The 19,720-nt window shown below is 39.7% G+C and overlaps 1 protein-coding gene across 2 annotated transcripts in view; it reads left to right on the top strand.

Moving 5' to 3' along the window:
* Window positions 1-19,720, top strand: part of itga9 (integrin, alpha 9) — a 371,784-nt gene that overhangs the window by 314,711 nt on the left and 37,353 nt on the right. For both annotated transcript variants that reach the window (XM_043688825.1, XM_043688826.1), the window contains one exon: window positions 13,244-13,369. In XM_043688825.1, the coding sequence (XP_043544760.1) occupies window positions 13,244-13,369 (126 nt within the window). The remainder of the gene's footprint in view (window positions 1-13,243; window positions 13,370-19,720) is intronic.

Raw genomic sequence — 19,720 nt, 5'->3', positions numbered from 1 at the left:
TGGCGTATTTAATAAAGTAGCAGGTTGCAACTAGGTTCCTTGTTGCCTATTTTATAGACCAAGCCAAGTAACTTGTTTAAAAATATCAGTACATATTAAATTTGTAAAAACAGCAGGGATGGCATCTGTGATGGAATTTTGTAAAATGAATTAATTTGTTTCATTTCACAAACAATTAATCCTCGTTGAGGTCCACATACTGTAATGTGTTTGTGTTACTTATGACATTTCTCTCATATCCCAATGATCAGAACTAAATGTTGCATCGAACAGGAGCACAATGGGGGAGAAACTTTTGATTTTGATATTGAATGGGTGTAATATTAGTGATGCACCCATCGTGATTGCCTTTCTAAAGATTGAAAGGCCCACTTAGCCTTGAGGTTTTGTCCTTATAACATATTACCATAGAGCTTCAGGTATGAATGGGTACCTGAGGTGAAGTGCTGAGTTGGAGAAAGTGAGGACTGCAGATGCTGGAGATCAGAGCTGAAAATGTGTTGCTGGAAGAGCGCAGCAGGTCAGGCAGCATCCAAGGAGCAGGAGAATCAATGTTTCGGGCATGAGCCCTTCTTCAGGAATTTGAAGTGCTGAGGTCACTTGGTAGAAATTTGATGAGCTATAATGTGAAGGAAACTGTGTTGTAAGGGTTACATTGTTGTAGAAGACAGAGAACAGGGCAGTGGTTCACTGTAAGGTTCCTGTGAGGTGCAGTGGCACTCAGGATAGTCATTAATCTGTGAATTCTCTTCGTCAGAAAGCATTGTAGGCTGGGTTATTGAATTTATTCAAGCTTAATCGAGATAGACTTTTGATGGAGAATAGAATCAAGGGTTTCTGGGGGGAGACAGAGAGGAAAGTAGAGCTAAGACCACAACAATTTCAGCCATGGTATTTTTGAAGAGCAGGGCAGACTAGTCTATTCCTGGTCTTAAGTCCTGTGTTCTTATGGAAAATTGACGCAAGCTTGTATCAAAATGTAGGCTTTTCCAGTATAGGTTTTCCATGCATTTGAATTAATGATCAGAAAATTGTGTCCACCCCATGGTATAACTTATTACATATGTTTGTAGTGGCTGAGGTTACCAGTTTGAAGTATAAAACTGGAAAATTAATCTTGCACCTCAGACTGACAATTTATATCTGGCTCTGGAAGTTAGACAGCCAGATGTTTATTGGAGGAAAGTCATAGATTGCATGTACAAGATTTTCCAAGATTCCCTAGGTGTGCTGGGCAATGTAACCCCTTTCATTCTGTAGAGTCTTGCAGCATGTCAACAGCGATGACCAATTTGCAGGCAAAATGAGCAGAAAATCAAACTGTCCTTTTTGCCAATTGTACATTGCTGTTAATATAAGAAGCAGACTAACTTGATCATTTAGGAATGGAAATAATTTAACTTTAGCTACAGCTAATTGTACTTAACATTTTTGCTGAGAGCATCTGAACACCTTCCTGGTTTCTGCCATTTTTGTGATGATATCATGTACACACAGCAACTCTACATTAAAGTGTTTCTTGTGCATTTACCATCTGTCAAATACTTTTAATGGAATGGAATTATGTTGAATAACCTAATTTATTATTTCATACTTCCAAATTTATCATAAATAATTGTTCTAGCCAGTCCCACCTGAAGTTAATTACTGCAAAGTTTGTATAATTCTTAGAAGCATGGAAGACCTCATCCTCATAATTTTACCACAAACAAGTCTATAGTTTATTTTTCTAGCTGTAGCACTCATTAATTTTTCTGTGGCACTGGAGCCAGGTTTCTGGGGACAGGGTTTCTGGCAGTGTCCTCTGCGATCTTCTCCCACATGTACAACATTATTTGCATCTGTAACATCCTTCCTCCTGTGTGTAATGAACAACCCTCCTACACCAGGACCTTCTTCCTGAGAGAACCTGTGAGCCCCACACTTGGCTTCCTGAGCATTCTGACGCATACTGTTATCTGTCAGTCAGCACATTCCGCACATGCTGTATAGGCATGACCATGTCTGAGGTGTTTGAGTTTTTGTGTTTGCTTTCAAAGGAGGTCACATCATTTTTACAGTGATCCTGAGAGAGTTTTTTCAGGACCTGGGAGTCAATGTCAAAACTCCTTGTTGGTTCTCATTGGAAAGAAGAAAGCTAAGAGGGGATTTGATAGAGACATACAAGATGATCAGAGGATTAGATAGGGTAGACAGTGAAATACTTTTTCCTAGGATGATGATGTCAGCTTGTATGAGGGGGCATAACTACACATTGAGGCGTGATAGATTTAAGACAGCTGTCAGAGGCAGCTTCTTTACGCAGAGAGTGATAAGGGCGTGGAATGCCCTACCTGCCAATGTAGTTAACCCAGCCACATTAGGGAAATTTAAACAATCCTTAGATAAGCACATGGATTATTTTGGGATAGTGTCGGGGGATGAGCTGAGAATAGTTCGCAGGTCGGCGCAACATTAAGGGCCGAAGGGCCTGTTCTGCGCTGTATTGTTCTATGTTCTAAGTGAAACCTTCAGAATGCCCTTGTCATGCTATCTTTGACAGCCTTGAGAGCATATCCCAAGCTCTCCTTGAAAGATTCCTTTTGGTAAGTATCAGACATTCTGGTTACATAATGAGCCCCAGCTCAGTTGTGAATATTTCAGTATGGTGTGGATGCTCGGCATACCAGCTCAGATGAGCACTGGAGTGCCTGGTACTTTGCCCTGTCATCTGATCTTCAGAAACGTTGCAGAGCTATTCAAATTAAAATGCTGAGCTTTTTGACATGGTGTTGGTACACAGTCAATGTCTCATGTGTTGACTTTCGATAGAGTTACTCTTAGTTTCCAAAATGATGGTTGTGATCTGCTGAAGACCACACTTGCTTTGACAATTCTTACGTGTGTCTCATCATTAATGTAGGCAGCTTGAGAGAATGCGCTGCCAAATTCATTGCACCTATCGACTTCTGACAGGTTTTGTTCATGGACTGAAATGGGCTTAAGATAGGGCACAGGCTGATGGTTAATTCAGACTTTTCTCTTGCTGATCGTAAGGCTGTAGTTGTTGCAATTATTGGAGAACAAATCCATGTACATAGTGCATATCCATCTGTGAGCCAAAAGCTTGTGTACAGTTATTGGCAGTAGACAAGCAGGAGGCTGGAAAAACACAATGGGCACCATCAGGAGGTGGAGAAGTCAATGTTTCAGGTATAACCTGTCTTCAGGAATGGGGGTGGAGGTAGGGAGAGCTGCATTTCAGTGGGTGGGGTGGAAGGGTTATGGGTTGGGAGAGGGGCAGAATGGTAAGGTAGTGATAGGTGAATACAGGTGGTGGGTACGACTTGGTTGGTCGATGGGCGGAATGAATCCAGTTTGTAGCTGCAAAGAAGAGTCAGTTGGACGTTGTGAGGCAGCAGTTGTAACCACTGAGCCACCCCTTGAATTGCTGCAAGTAATCTCATTTGCCATCGATGAGCATCTGAAATTTAACCATGCATGATTTGTAATTTTCTTACCATTACTTCAAAGAAGTACTCATTCATGGAGGGCTTTCCTGCAATTTGCTTCAGTTGGCTCTCCTCTGATGCTATAAAGCGAGAAATGATCAATCCTGCTCTACTTTAATAACCATTCCCTATTGAATTTGCGGTACCAAGATTCATTAAAACTTTCTCAATCAGTGTCAATCACCAGAGAACAGAGCTTCGACATTACCGATTCCTCCACTTTCTTAACTTGGTGCTATGTTTGTTGATTAACCCATATTATTTGTTTTCTTTTACAGTGACAGGGTGTTTAGTTTTTCAAGCATTATTGACATAAACCAATGAAAAAGAAATTTGCTGACTTGTCTCATCTTGTCTGGAAATTTCATCTAAGCTATTCATCTGAGCAATTTTCTGATCTTTCTCCAAGGTTTGATCACTTAATGCTTTACATACGGCAGTTTCCCCAGAGTATAGGAATAAGTTACAGTTTAAGATTTGCTTCATCATAAGTAGAAAATCTGTATAACCAGTAAACAGTGGGACGTTGCAAGAGATCTTTCAAGAAGTGCACTTTGGTCAGATCACACTATACCTTCTGAGCTCATTCTGTCTGACTTGGCCACTCTCCCAAGTATTGGCACGCAGTGAACTTCATTGGGAGCTGTGATCAACAAAACATGAGCAAATGATGCATTCAGTAAAATGAACCAGCAACAATATGAGGAAAATCTTTTATTATGCAACAAGTGCTTAGGATTCCGAATGTTTAGCTGAAGGACACAGATTCAAAAATCCTCAAAACAGTATTGGATAAATAATTGAAGGAGTAAGGAATGTGGGGGAACTTGTGTATTGAAAGAGCGATAGACAGATTGACCCTTTTCTGTGCAGTACTATTCTATAATGTTAGCGTGTTTTTAAATAGACAGAAGATAGTGGAGAATGAACTTATATTTTCCAGTCTACGTTACCAGTGAGTGGAACATTCTTAGTGGTAACCAGAATGCAAAGTACTGGGCTAATGGTAAGATTCTTGATAGTGTAGATGAGCAGAGAGATCTCGGTGTCCAGGTACACAGATCCTTGAAAGTTGCCACCCAGGATGATAGGGTTGTTAAGAAGGCATACAGTGTTTTAGCTTTTATTAATAGAGGGATCGAGTTCCGGAACCATGAAGTTATGCTACAGCTGTACAAAACTCTAGTGCAGCTGCACTTAGAGTATTGTGTACAGTTCTGGTCACTGCATTATAAGGATGTAGAAGCTTTGGAAAGGGTGCAGAGGAGATTTACTAGGATGTTGCCTGGTATGGAGGGAAGGTCTTATGAGGAAAGGCTGAGGGACTTGAGGCTGTTTTCGTTAGAGAGAAGAAGGTTGAGAGGTGACTTAATAGAGACATATAAGATAATCAGAGGGTTAGATAGGATGGACAGGGAGAACCTTTTTCCAAGAATGATGACGGCGAGCACGAGGGGGCATAAATTGAGGGGTGACAGATATAGGACAGATGTCAGAAGTAGTTTCTTTACTCAGAGAGTAGTAAGGGGATGGAATGCTTTGCTTGGAACGGTAGTAGATTCGCCAACTTTAAGTACATTTAAGTCGTCATTGGACAAGCATATGGATGTACATGGAATAGTGTAGGTTAGATAGGCTTCAGATTGGTATGACAGGTTGGCGCAACATCGAGGGCCGAAGGGCCTGTACTGCGCTGTAATGTTCTATGTTCTTACAGCAGAGATTTTTTGCAAAATTGATTCTTATCACATTTGTATTCACAGCTCTTCTTCTCATTCTATTGTGTTTTTAAAAGAAAAGAACATCTTGCCACTTGTTGTTGACAGATATTTATGGGAATTACTGAAAATGGCAATTATGCAAACCATATAATATATTAGAAAAGGTGGATGGTTGTCACATGACTCAGCATTGCCCTCATCACACAAGCTATAGTCAGTTCTGCGAATTGGCTTTAATGCGATTGAAGAATTTGTACCATTATTTATCGTGTGAACTTTCCTTACCTGTATTGGCCATAATGCGATTCTGACCCCATTAGTTTAAATGACACCGCTATTGTACAAATTTCTTATTGTGAAGTCAAATGAGGATAGAACTATCGCGTTATATCAGAACTGACTGTACCTACACAGCAATGTGTCACAAAACATTAAGATGGCAAACTTCTGTTATGCCACCCTCTCACAATTTATAATGGGCAACTTTTATTCGCCCTTTGCAGTCAGTTCTGCTACAATGTGTGTTTCTTCAATGCGAATTGGCTTTAAAGCGATTGTAGAACTTAAACCTTTATTTGTAGAATGCAAACTTTCCTTGCTTGTATTGGCTGTACTGCGATTCTGGCCCCATTAGTTTAAATGGCACGGCTGATGTGCGATATTCTTAACATGCGACTGCACAAGAACTGAGCTATTGCATTAATCAGAACCAACTGTATTTAGGGATGAAACTAAATGGTGATTTGGTGTGGGCTGAGGGGTAGTCTTGCTTTTTAATGTATTTTTTTCCTGCCAATTTGTGCCATATGTCTTCGTAATATTCCTTATTGAAATTCAACACTCCGAAACTTTGTGCTTCACAGTGTTAGTGCTCAATTAGTTTACCCAATCTAGATGCAGATTAAAGTCATTCTTGACAACTGTATTACCATGATATCTCATCATCTGATAACATGCCCTATACTTCAGCGACGCTTTGGTGTCCTAATAATCATTTAATATTTGCTGGCCGTTACTGTTTCTTAGTTTCACTGAAACTGACTCAACACATTAGAGTCATAGAGATGTACAGTACAGAAATAGACCCTTCGGTCTAACTCATCCATGCTGACCAGATATCCTAAATTAATCCAGTCCCATTTGCTAGCACTTGGCCTATATCCATCTAACACCTTCCTATTCATATGCTCCTCCAGATGCCTTTTAAATGTCATAATTGTACCAGCCTCCACCACTTCCCCGGTAGCTCATTCCATACACGCACCATCCTTTGCGTGAAAAAATTACTCCTTAGGTCTTTTTTATATCTTGCCCCTCTCACCCTAAGTCTATGCCATCTACTTCTGGACTCACCCAGCCCAGGGAAAATACCTTGTCTATTTACCCTATCCATGCCCTTCATGATTGTATAAACCTCTATAAGGTCACCCCTGAGCCTCTGACACTCCAGGGAAAACAGCCCCAGCCTATTCAACCTCTCCCTGTAGCTCAAACTCTCCAACCCTGGCAACATTCTTGTAAATCTTTTCTGAACCCTTTCAAGTTTCATTAAATCCTTCCTATAGGAGGGAGGCCAGACTTGCACACAATATTCCAGAAGTGGCCTAATCAATGTCCTGTACAGCCACAACATGATTTCCCAACTCCTATACTCCTATCCCTAAATACAGTTGTTTTTTGTTTCTCCTTCCTAAAAATCAAATTCAGTTCCCTGTCCTAGCCTTCATACAACTATGTAAAAGTTGATCTTTCCCTTGGGAAACATCTGCCATCTATTTTGTTACATTTTACTAATCTTTGTACCCTTTTCCACTTGCCAGGAATTGTGCTATTTTTGTTTTAAGTTTTTCTTTAGTTGACCATGGCTTTCTTTTTTTTTAACAAACAGATGTCTTGTCTGAGGAATATGTTAGTCTGTGAGGCTAATACAACCAAAGCAGAAGCAGACTGTATTTTTGTACAATATTAGATACTTTTGCCACTGATCCTCTTTTTTTACAGATTAAAATATTTGTTCTGACTGTGTCTTTGTCTCAGTATTATCTAGAATCATAGTAGCTGTAATAATGTTTCACTCTTTCAAATGTTACTTTGAAGTCAGTCATTCATGATTATCATGGGATGAATGTTCATGTATATTTAGATTAGTATCAGATCTGGTGTATTGCCAGATCTGATGTAACTTGCCGTTTTGTTGATCCCATATATGGATGCAGAAAAATAGAAGCAGTGAAGAAATTGGTGACCTTTCCTAATCTACTTCTCCCAACCTGTCTAATTTAAAATTCCCCATTACAGTAAACTTTTGTGCCTTTGCTACCTGCTTAATGTTATCATATCACAGCTGTCAGCAGGGGCTTTATGCACAACTCCTACTTACCGTGTTGAATCTGTTCTGTTTCTAAGTTCTACCCTAAAACTCTCCACTGTCTGTTTACGTCCTGTAATATTTTTCCTTCACAGAAGTGATTTCACCTATAGACCACATCATTTTCCCCGTAGACCTTATAACCTAGTTTATTGACTGTCTTGCAGTTATCTTTGCAATGACTGAAACATTACACCAACCAAATTGAATCTGTGGCTTTAATTCATTCCGTTAATTTGGTACACATTGCACATTTGATCAACTAACGTTTATTTGGCCATGCAATCTAAACAATTAATTCTGACAAAGCATCACTGGACTGAAACGTTAACTCTATTTTCTCTCTTCAGATGCTGCCAGACCTGCTGGGTTTCTCCAGGCCTTTCTGTTCTTGTTATACTGTGTTCTATCTTTGTGCTGTAATGTTTCATTCACAAGTTTCTTCTTTCTTGCCCCATCTTAATCACTTCACATCTTTTAGTTTTACCCTTATCTGTGTATAGCACAATTTCTGACTGCTGTTCTTGAGTCCTTCCTGGTCTGATGCTTAGTGTAACATCATATAAAGCATTTGCTTGCACAGCTATCAATGCAATCTATGAAAGTATCACAGTCACGACAACAATTATTACTTGTTGCAAATTTTGTTATTTCTAATTCAACTTCTCCATTCTTGTTAATTGACTAATGCACACATCAGCCAATTTCTGTTTGGGAGAAATCAATTTTCTTAAGCATTTGTACAGTCACCCTCTGCAATAGAGACACTAGCTTCCAGAAACATAGTTGTTTGTAGATATTTAAGTTTGCATACATTAAACTAAACAGGTTGTTCTTAAAATAATATTATAGTGTATAAGTAACAAGGGTTCCAACTGTAGCCATAATTCAGATAAACTTTAATAGAAAAGCATCCCCATGGGATTCATTCATGTGTTGTAAAAACTAATTTTTCTGATTTTACTCTCATTGAGTCCTGCTGGAAGCAATCAATACAACATTTAATTGCAGCACTATAATAATCGAGTAATAAACAGAACCCCAGTCAGCTGTGTCAGGAGTGTTTGCTTCCAAAGATGAGAATGGTTGGGTCAGTTCTCAGGACAATATAGACAGCTTTCTTGTTGCTGATCAGTAATAGTTAAATACAAACAATGGAAAGGAAAACATTATTGTCCCAATTTGAACCTTTATACTGATAAAGATAGGCAGGGCAAGTGTTCAACATTTGGAAGGCATCTATTTAAAGATGTTATCTGTCGGGCTACTTTATCTATAGGGTCTTGTGGCACAGTGGTAGTGTCCTTATGTCTGAGCTAAGAGCCTGATTTCAGGTCCCACCTTGTCCAGAGGTGTTTAATAACATCTCTGACCAGGTTTAATAGGGCTCATGTGGTATAGTGTAATATCTCTACCTCTGAGCTAGGAGGCCAGGATTCAAGTCCCACCTGATCAAGCAATCTGTCATAACCTCTCCAAACAGGTTGTGTAGAAATAAATGTTTTCATACTGTGCACCTGCCTCTTTTGAATTTGTTAGTCTTGGAAATTATCAGAAATAATTGCCACAGGCAGACAAGGCTAAGTAGGTAAAAATTGGTAATGCACCATGTCAGTTAGACTGCAGCAACTATTTTAACTTGATGTCATATAAATCAAGTAGTGTGCTACAACATCAGAGAAACACTTGGTACTGATCCCTTCCATCTCCCATCACACTATTTTTCTTGGGTGTCCATTCCTTCAGGTGCTGGTCTCATGCTGTGACATTCTTACCCACTGGCCACGTAATTATATACACTGAGTTTGGGTGTGAGTCCAGTCTGCAAGTTAGTCGGGAGGGCTAGGGGTTAAAATGAATGTTTCTAAATAGCTAAAATTGGTGTTTTAGTTTTAGCTTTCTGCAGTTGTTGGGGACTTGAAGCTAGATGTGGAAGCTGTTATTCCTCTTTCCGTTATAGCTAAAAGATGGAGTTCTCTTCCTGCTGCGTGCATTGCATGAGAGACTATCTATTTTATTAAATTTGCCTTTACCATGAGTGTTCTTAAATGATGTTACTCTATGGAACAATTATTTAGTAGTAGTTAATATACAGGTTGTTCTTTTATAATGCACATTTCATCAACGTGAATTCACTGTACCACAATTGATGAATTGGGGACACTTTTTCTAAAGCATGAACTTTTAAACGTGTGTTGGCTGTAATGTGATTACATCGTGATTACATGCTATATCTAAAGTGTGATATTTCTATAATGTGGAGTTGCACAAGAACGCAACCATCACGTTATAGAAGAACTGACTGTATGTATTATTTTGTTAACCATTTTGATTGAGTTACAATTAAGCCAATTCTTTTCTTTTTGGTTTGTCTGTATTTTACCTATGGTGTAAAAATAAAGTTTTTTTTGCTTAAAGTCGAGACGTTTGACCAATCGACTTGCATCTGGAATGCAACACCTTACACTTAACTTTAAACTAAGAAAGAATTAGGGTCTAGGCTATCTTCTTAATATATTTTGAGGGGGGGTTAGTCTGGTCCATAACAGCAGCAAGTTTACGTGATTTTAATTTAAAGTATGTGCTGGATGGGAGGGGAGCAGTAAACCTGGGGGAAGTGAGAGAGTTTGAGCATATTGAACTATGGTAGCAAGGTGGAGATATGGATGGTTATAGACAAGGAACATTAACTCTCCATGTCCCCAGATCTGCCTGACGTACTGAGTGCCCCCAGCATTTTTGTTTTTATTTGGTGAGAGGAAAAACTGTTTTGCCCTTACTGCTTTTTCAATCGCTACCCTGGGGTGCTTCTGCTGCTGGTCCAAACTCTGTCAACCTCATCTGTCAAGGGCAGTTGGAGCTTCTTCCTTGGGCTGCCTCTGTGGGTGCTGCCGAATGATACCTTGCTCTTTGACATGGCTCCCTGCACCAGGATCTCTGGGGATGTGTCAAAGAACCTGAGACAGCCTCTGATTCAGCAAGTGCAGAACTGGCTCAAAGGTAGAAGATGGTGGAGGATTGCTTTTCATATGGGAGGCATGTGACCAGTGGAGTGCCACAAGGATCGGTGCTGGGTCCACAGCTTTTTGTCATTTATATAAATGATTTGGATATGAACATAGGCGGTATAGTTAATAAGTTTGCAGATGACACCAAAATTGGAAGGGTAGTGGACAGTGAAGAAAGTTACCTTAGAGTACAACAGGATCTTGATCAGATGGGCCAATGGGCCGAGGAGTAGCAGATGGAGTTTAATTTAGATAAATGTGAGGTATTGTATTTTGGGAAAGCAATCAGAGCAGGACTTGTACACTTAATGGTAAGGTCCTGGGTAATGTTGCTGACCAAAGAGACCTTGGAGTACAGGTTCATAGTTCCTTGAAAATAGAGTTGCAGGTAGATAGGATAGTGAAGAAAGTGTTTAGTAGGATTTCCTTTATTGCTCAGAGCATTGAGTAAAGGAGTTGGGAGGTCATGTTGCGGCTGTACAGGACATTGGTTAGGTAAGTTTTGGAATATTACATGCAATTCTGGTCTCCTTCTTATCAGAAGGATGTTGTGAAACTTGAAAGGGTTCAGAAAAGATTTACAAGAATGTTGGAGGGTTTGAGATATAGGGAGAGGCGGAATAGGCTGGGACTGTTTTCCCTGGAGTGTCAGAGGTCAGGGGTGACCTTATAGAGGTTTATAAAATCATGAAGGGTATGGATAGGGTAAATAGATAAGGTCTTTTCCCTGGGTTGGGGAAGTCCAGAACTAGAGGGCATAGGTTTAAAGTTTGAGGGGAAACATTTACAAGGGACCTAAGGGGCAACTTTTTCACGCAGAGGGCGGTGCGTGTATGGAATGAGCTGCTAGAGGAAGTGGTGGAGGCTGGTACAATTACAACATTTAAAAAAACATCTGGATGGTTATAAGAATAGGAAGGCTTTTACAGGGATATGGGCCAAGTGCTGGCAAATGGGACTAGATTAATTTAGGGTATCTGGTCAGCATGGACAAGTGGGACCAAAGGGTCTCTTTCCATGCTGTACATCTCTATGCCTATGACTAAGTGCAGTTGTGGGCTCAGTCTGGAAAGGCACTCTATCTTCAGGAAATGTAACCTTACTTTAAGAGGTACAGTCAAATAGGCTGCAGAAGACTCCAGTCAATAAATGCCTGTGCACAGTGGGCAAGCTGCCACTTTCCTGAGTTTGGGTGGCCAGCCTGCCAATTCTATTGAAATATTGGTGATTGGGAGCCTTTTGTTTACACCAATTCCCTCCGCCATTCCACCACTCCCCTCCACAATCTGATCCATACTCTGAGTTAAAATCGGAGCTGCTGAAACCTGCTCTGTTTAAGGCTTAAGAAAGGTGAGATAGATTAAACTCTGTGGTGTTGATATTGGTTTGTTTCCCATGGCAGTAAAATAAATACTTCTATGAATAGGCTGATGTTTTCACCACAATGACTGAGCATCAGCAAGCCAGAATCTGACTTTCTAACATGGATCATGGAAGCAAGGGAACCACATAAAGCTGTTGGAATCAAGCCAAAGATCCAACTGGGACTTTGCCATACTTGAAGCATCTTGTGAAGCTGTTGGCTTCAATCTGATGTTTTCTGAAGATTGAAAGTGCAGCATTCAACAAGAAAAGCAACAACTTGTTTTTATATAGCATTTTCAAGATAATTAATTGTCCCAAGACACTTCCGAAGAGAGTTAGAAAGTAAATATTTTATTTTGAGCCAAATGACCAAAAGTTTGAACGATGATGTAAGTTCCCGAAAAAGTCTTAAAAGTGAAAGAAGTGGGAGAGAGATGGAAAAGTTTAGGGTTGGAATTACAGAGCTACTTTAGCATCTTGGCATTGAAGGCGCAGCACCAAATAATGAAGTAATTAAAATTGGTGACTATCAAGAGACCAGCATTACAGGAGCATAGACACCTTGGATGGATGTGGATCTAGAGGAGGTCAGAGATTAGCAAAAGTGTGGTCATAGAAGGATTTGAAAATAGGATGAGAACATGCTTCTTCACCAGGAAAGAAGATAGACACATGAAAGCAGACTTGGTATATGTCAGGATCTGTGGAATCTTGCATCTCCTCAGGTCAAATGTTACCTCACTTTGTTTCTTCAGATTTTTGTCAAGAATTGAGCAAAGAATGCAATGAGGTCATGAGCTGAATGGAAATCAGAACCACGTGGAACTCAAGCCTATGTGGAAGTCAAACTAAACATTAGTGAGTCAGGCAAAAGCAACATACTGTGGACACCAGAAATCTGAAACCAAAGCAGAAAGTGCTGGAGAAACTCAATAGATCTGGTAGCAACCATGGTGTGAGAAAAACATATAATGTTTCAAGTCAATTATGACTGTTCATCAGGATTGCTTAGGGTATTGCTGTGTATGTGATATTTCATAACACTGCCAACAACACCTTCCATCGCATTGCTGATGATTGAGTCAACTGATGGGATGGTAATTGGCTGGATTAGACTTGGCCTGGTTTCTGTGGATGATAAATGACAGGAAAACTTTCCACATGATTAGGTACTTGACTGTGTTGTAGCTGTATTATAACAATTCAGCTTGATGTATGTCTATTCCTGAAGTACAAATCCTCAATACTATAGTCTAAAGCTCACTGATCCTGGCTTTGTTCTTTTTTAAGGTTGAACACAATGGAGGTAACTGCACCTACCACAGAAACCCCGATCCCTGCTTCATACCTCAGGATAAGGAGAATATTTTTCACACAATCTTTGCTTTCTTCACTAAATCTGGTAGAAAAGTATTGGTAAGTGAAGCTTTTCAAAGTTTAATAATAATATGTAACATGGGTTCTCATTTGAGGTAATGGAATAGGATACAGAAAATTTAGTTTGTCCATCAGATAGAATAATAAAAAGGATGAACCACAAAGTTAGTAGTAAGTTAGTAAAAAAAAGGAACGTGAATTTTTGCATAAAGTGTCACTCAAATGGCTGCATTGCATCATGCACTAATTATGACAGAGGATAAGATATGCCTGGGGTATTAAAAAGAAACAACAGCTTGATTTTCTTTTCCTCTGTCCCCTACAACTTTTCTTGTTCTCACTAAATATATCTGAATTTGATGTGGCAAGTAATGTTAGAAGTTCAGTTATTGCCTCACTGGTGATCTGCTCCCTGAAAGGACCCTGCATGTAGAAAAGAAAGTCTTGTGTCCTGGTGGCAATGTTCCTGTTCCTGACCCAAAAACTCTACATTCATTAACAATTCAGGATCTGAAAATCAAGTTAAATGCATTTATAATGTTACCAAACAAGTTGAAGATAGATTTCTACGTGCTTCTAACAAATGCCAATGACAAGCAGTGAAAGTGGGGAAGATCCCTGTCCAGTCATATGCTAGAAAGAAATTGGAGCTTTTACTATCATTGTCTCCAGCTCCAGGCCACAGCATGCATAGAAAATGTCTGTGTTGCCATTGCAACTTAGACTGCCTCAACTCCACGTTGATAGATGGTTCTCACTTGATCTACTGTACTCCTGTTTGGTGTGACTCCATACTGATAGATGAGTCTCATTTGATAGCAATGGCTGAGTCTCGATTGTCTGATCTGTATCCCTATTCAGAGACACTGGAAACCAAGACTAACAATTCAGGCATTCGTTAGTTTGTCTTGCATGTAAAGAATTCTTATCTTCATGAGGATAGTACAGGGTTGCCAACTGCTCTTCAGAGTGAATAACAATGAGAGGGAGGAGATAAAAAAATCTCTATGTTGACTTTGAGCTGTGCCTCTGTAATCTTAGCAACAAGTTGATCCACAAGCCACCAATATGATGCACCCCAACATTGGTTGGCAAATTGTGAAGTGTTCATATTAACTAAGAATAGTGTCTTTATAATGTCTGCCTCACAAATACAAACATGTTCAACAATTTGCATTCTTGCCATGAATAGAGTGTACAGAGTCAGGAAGATTCCAGGCTCTGGGAACCTGACGTTTAAAAGTGCCTGCCCAATCATCAGATTTAGATCCAGGAAGGCTGGGTGACCCTAGAATAATAGAACTCCTACCGTGCAGATTGAGGCTAATTGGCCTGTTGGGACTGCACCAATGCTCTGAAGAGCATCCCATCCAGACCATGCCCTGCCCGTCTCCATAACCTCAGCCAATCCACCTAATCTGCTCGTCCCTGGACACATGGGGCAATTTAACATGGCCAATCCATCTAACCTGCACATCTTTCGGACTGTGGGTGGAAACCAGATTATCCAGCAGAAATCCATGCAGACACAGGGAGAATGTGCACACTCAACAGAAACAGCCGCCTGAGGTTAGAATGAAACCCCGAGCCTCTGATGCTATGGGAGAGCAGTTCTAACCACTATGCCAATCTGCCTCTTACAGAAGTAATGAATAGCTCTAGCATTGCGTCAAAGTTGTAAAAAGGAAGAGTAAAGCACAGAACACTCATGCAATGCTTATGCTCCTGACACATACCTCATGCCACATCATGAAACTTGATTTCACATTATTCCCTACAACTACCTTATAATTCCTTATATCTTCCATGCAAACCTATGTTTCTCTACCCACCTCTCCCATGGCCCTTTAAAACCCCTATGGTGATTCATGACCCATTACCACCACCTTAGGTAATTAGACCTTCATGCCAATTCACCCTGTATCCACCACAGACAGACCTCAGCATGTATACAGCGATGAAATAAAGTTTAAAAGTCTATTGTAGACTTTTCTATATTAAAACAAAGCATTTCCTACGTAAGAAAAATGATTACTTTTACAATTCTCAACCAAATAAATCCTTATAAATATCATTCAAGTACAAGTCCCTTATAACAACAAGCAATTTAGAATTCATAGTCCCACTTCAAAGAATCTATAATCACTTGCTGTGTTCAATCAAACAGTGAAAGAGCAGGCATCCTACTATAATAATGGAAGGTTATGAAATCAGTCATGCAGAACAAACCCATTAAGGCAATTTCTCTGGCTGATGTCAACAGACTGAGTGAAATAATAAGGAATGATTTTTGAAACACTCCCTTTTTTCCCAAATACATAAGGGACATTAAGGCCTAAAGGACTTCCTTTGGTAGGTTCTGTTGACAGTTCCTCAAAACAGTTTTTTCCAGGCCTTTTGCTAGGTCCTCTTGACAATTGCTTTGATACTGAGTTACTTTTGGTAGGTTAATTGATTAGTTTCAATACGCTTGACAATTAATTAATATATACACTTTTTTGTGCACATTCACATAATAACAATTTCAAAAGGCACCTTATCCTTCCTCACACCCAAATATGGCCTACATACTCCCGCCAAAGGTATCCCAAGGCCATATCTCTCCAAAGACATACTCTGGCTATTGGAAGAAATGCTCAAAGTACAAAACCACTTCTCGGGTTTGCACACTGCTACGCTACAGCCATCCAACTCGATTGGAGACAGATTCTGATATAAATGACCAACTGCCTTTAGGAAATACATGAATGAAAGGTCCCCTACCCCAAGAAATTGAGAAGTGTCATGCTCCACCATTTTTGACATGATGGGGAGGTTCACCATCACAGTGAAAATCCAGGCATTAGTATCCCATCAACCAAAACTCTGCTACTCAATGGAGAGCCTATCATTTGTTAAAATAATACAAATCTGATTCTCTGCTTAATGTTATTATCAGACAAGCCAGAACTTAGATAGGAACCTTGTTTGATAGACTATGATTTTATCTGGCTTACTTTTAATGAAGTGTTCTCTCTCTAATCAAGCCATGCAGCAGATTTTTGCTTTAATAATGAAATGGGAAGTTTAATACAAAAGAAATGATGAAAAAAATAGAATAGTTGAAAATAATAATGCAAATTCAAAGATTTTAAACTGGCAGTAAAATTATTATCCCATTAGCCTGAAAACAACTTTATAAATTGAAAAAAAACCCAGCTTTAATACAGTACCAAAGATACTGTTCCTGGTACGGTTTCCAAAGACACAACTCAGATACTACTTAGACCAGAATTCCTGTATCTAACACCTTGGTAGGTTTGAGTCATCTGTGACTTGTGAGGTGAGTGTTACTGCATTTGATATCAAGGCCTCATTGACCAAGTGTGGCATTAAGGGGCTCTAGCAAAAGTGGAATTAATGATGATCAAAGGGAACAGTCTCCGCTGGTTGGAGCCATACTGAGCGCAAAGGTAGATGCTTATGGTTGTTTGAGGTTAGGAATTCTGTTGGGTTGAGTCCTAGATACAACCATCTTCAGCTGTGCTTTAATCAATGACCTCTCCACGCCACCATTAAAAGGTCAGAAGGAGGACTGCACAATGTTCAGCTTCATTCACAACTCATCAGATGCTGAAGTAGTTCATGTCCAGATGGAGCCAGACCTGGACAATATCTAGGCTTGGGCTGACAATTCATAAGGAACATTGTGCCACCCAAGTGCGAGGCACTGACCACCATTAATAAGAGAGAATCTAACCATCACCCATTGACATTCAATGGCATTACCATCACTGAAGTCCCCTACTATGAACTTTCTGGTTACCATTGACCAAAACTGACATGGACTAATCATATTATATTAAATTGCAAGGAAAGTTGTCAATTGCTTATATATGTATACACTAATTCATAAAATATGACTATATTATCAGAAATAAAGCAGTCTATTGCATTCATAAGGTCCACTACAACTTAGTTACATATCTCATTCTTGTGATTTGTGTTAGAGGGTGATTTTGTCTTTTGTGAAAGCAAGTGGCTTATCAATGTTTTCATCCAAGATATTATCACCTTATTCCTGTCATTTTGTGTAAAGTAATACAAAAAGGAGAGTTCACTGCTTCTAAAGGAAAATTAGTGAATGCATTCATGAGACCCTGTTGTAATGATGTCATTGATCCATAAAGAACAACAGACCATTCAGACCATTATTCTTGTGCTCGCTTTCTGAAAGAGCAGCAATTTAATCTAGTTCTTTCCCACTGCTCTGAAACGTTTTCCGCTTAGTAGAAGTTCAATTTTCTCATGATTGCATCTTCTTTCACCACGTTTTTAGGTAAGCATTTCAGAATATAACAAGTTTATGAATAAAGCGAGAATCTCCTTTCTCTACTGACTTTTTGGTACTGGAAATAAGTGCAGGGTCAGCCACAAGGCTGTTTGAACCTGCTCTGCTATTGCTGCTCTTTGCCTCCTATTCCATTCCGCATCACTCTTTTCAACCAAATGATGAGAAGCGATTCTTGCAAGTGAGTGAAAAAAAGCCTATTTGTTCATAATAGCATCCTGTTATTAGTTAGTTTTGCTTCATTGACTTTTCCTTCTCTTCTTTTTCTCTCTCTCCCACCCACCAGATAGAAACTAGATAGCGACAATTCCTAACCTGAAAGTCGGAGCAGTTGTTCGGTGGCTCAAGCTTGCCCTTCAACCCCTCGACCTCCATCTTAGGATGTCACCAGTCAACAATATCTTCATGCATGCTGTATGAATACTAACTATCCACCAGGTTGTCCAAGTCCCTGTCGGCAAAGTTGAGTTCCACATTTCCTCTCTCCAGGGGAAATCGACAGAAACCATACCTGCCAGCACTTGACCAAGCACACTGTTAGGTTTCCAAGACATTGCCAGCACCAGGTATCTGATGGGATCCCAGCAGTGCTGAGTACTTGAAGCTGTGGTGAGAGGGAGGACACAGTATGTCACTGGGGGCTAATGCATACTAAGTTTGGGAAGTCTACGTGAGAAATCCTGCTTGTGAAACTCGAAAGGGTTCAGAAAAGATTTACAAGGATGTTGCCAGGGTTGGAGGATTTGAGCTATAGGGAGAGGCTGAACAGGCTGGGGCTGTTTCCCCTGGAGCGTTGGAGGCTGAGGGGTGACCTTATAGAGGTTTACAAAATTATGAAGGGCATGGATAGGGTAAATAGGCAAGGGGCTAGATTAGGTTGGGATATCTGGTCAGCATGGATGGGTTGGACCGAAGGGTCTGTTTCTATGATGTACATCTCTATGACTCTAAGTAAAACCCTCCATGAGACTCGCCAAAATTGACACTTAGCTGATTTCCAGTAAAATTCATCCTTACTTATGTCAGCTTTAATGACGGCACATTTATAATCTCATGGAGAAAGAGAATTCTAAAGATCCACAGCTCTTTCAATGAAGAGATTTTTCCTCTTGTCAGTTCAAAGTGATGCAAAGTCTGGCCCAATGTTTTAGATTCCCCAACCAGCCGAACAACTTCTCAATGTTTATCCAGTCATACCCCTTAAGAATCTCTAATTCAATTACTCTTCTGAATTCCACAATACAGACACAATTTAATCAGCTTTTCATCATAGTACAACCTGCTCCTCTGATGAAACAATTGAGCCAACCTACACTCATGCTAATGCCAAAATAATTTACTGACCCTCCCTCTGGTGAACCAACTCTCCCTAATCCTCTTTCAGAATCCTTCAATTTTGAATACTTGTCAAATCATCCATGAACCTTTTTCATCTAAGGAGAAAATTCTAGCTCTCCAGTCCCAAGATGCCTCATTCTTGTTGCCACTGTTATAAATCAAAAGTTTCTCCAAGATCTTGACATTCATTCCAAATTGTGGTGAGCAAAATTCGACACTTCTCCAACCAGTGATTTAGACCCATACTATAGAAGTTGAATACTATTAGATATATGATTTTGAGAACTGGTTCTGCCAGTGGGAAGTGATGCTTTCAAAAAGCACATCCTAAAAATGTATCTTGCAGTCTGCAATTCTGCAAATATCCATTTTATCACAAAATTATCTGTTTTGCATATGTTTTATAACTGTATCATCTGTTTCTGTGCTGTTACTTAACTGGTGGGTATAATTTCTTAATTTGCTTAGTCTTCAGAAGGTTCAAGCCAAGTATTTATCTGTAAAATGTAAGGCAGATGTACAGAATCCAATTGCTGACATGATTATCTGTATCTCATTTAATCTAATCCCTGAAGTTGCCAGACTTTACTCCTAGCATGACTGATAGCATGGATTGGAGGATCAGGCATCCATGTTGGTGTCCATGGTTTGTAGTTCTTTCATTATTCTCACCACAGTTCGCTATGGATCACCATTCAAGAAAGTGAGAAAAAGTTCTTGCA

Source organism: Chiloscyllium plagiosum, chromosome 4 (assembly GCF_004010195.1).
Source record: "Chiloscyllium plagiosum isolate BGI_BamShark_2017 chromosome 4, ASM401019v2, whole genome shotgun sequence".
Taxonomy (NCBI): Eukaryota; Metazoa; Chordata; class Chondrichthyes; order Orectolobiformes; family Hemiscylliidae; genus Chiloscyllium; species Chiloscyllium plagiosum.
The sequence above is the reverse complement of the archived record's forward strand: the minus strand, read 5'-3'. Positions and strand labels throughout refer to the sequence as shown.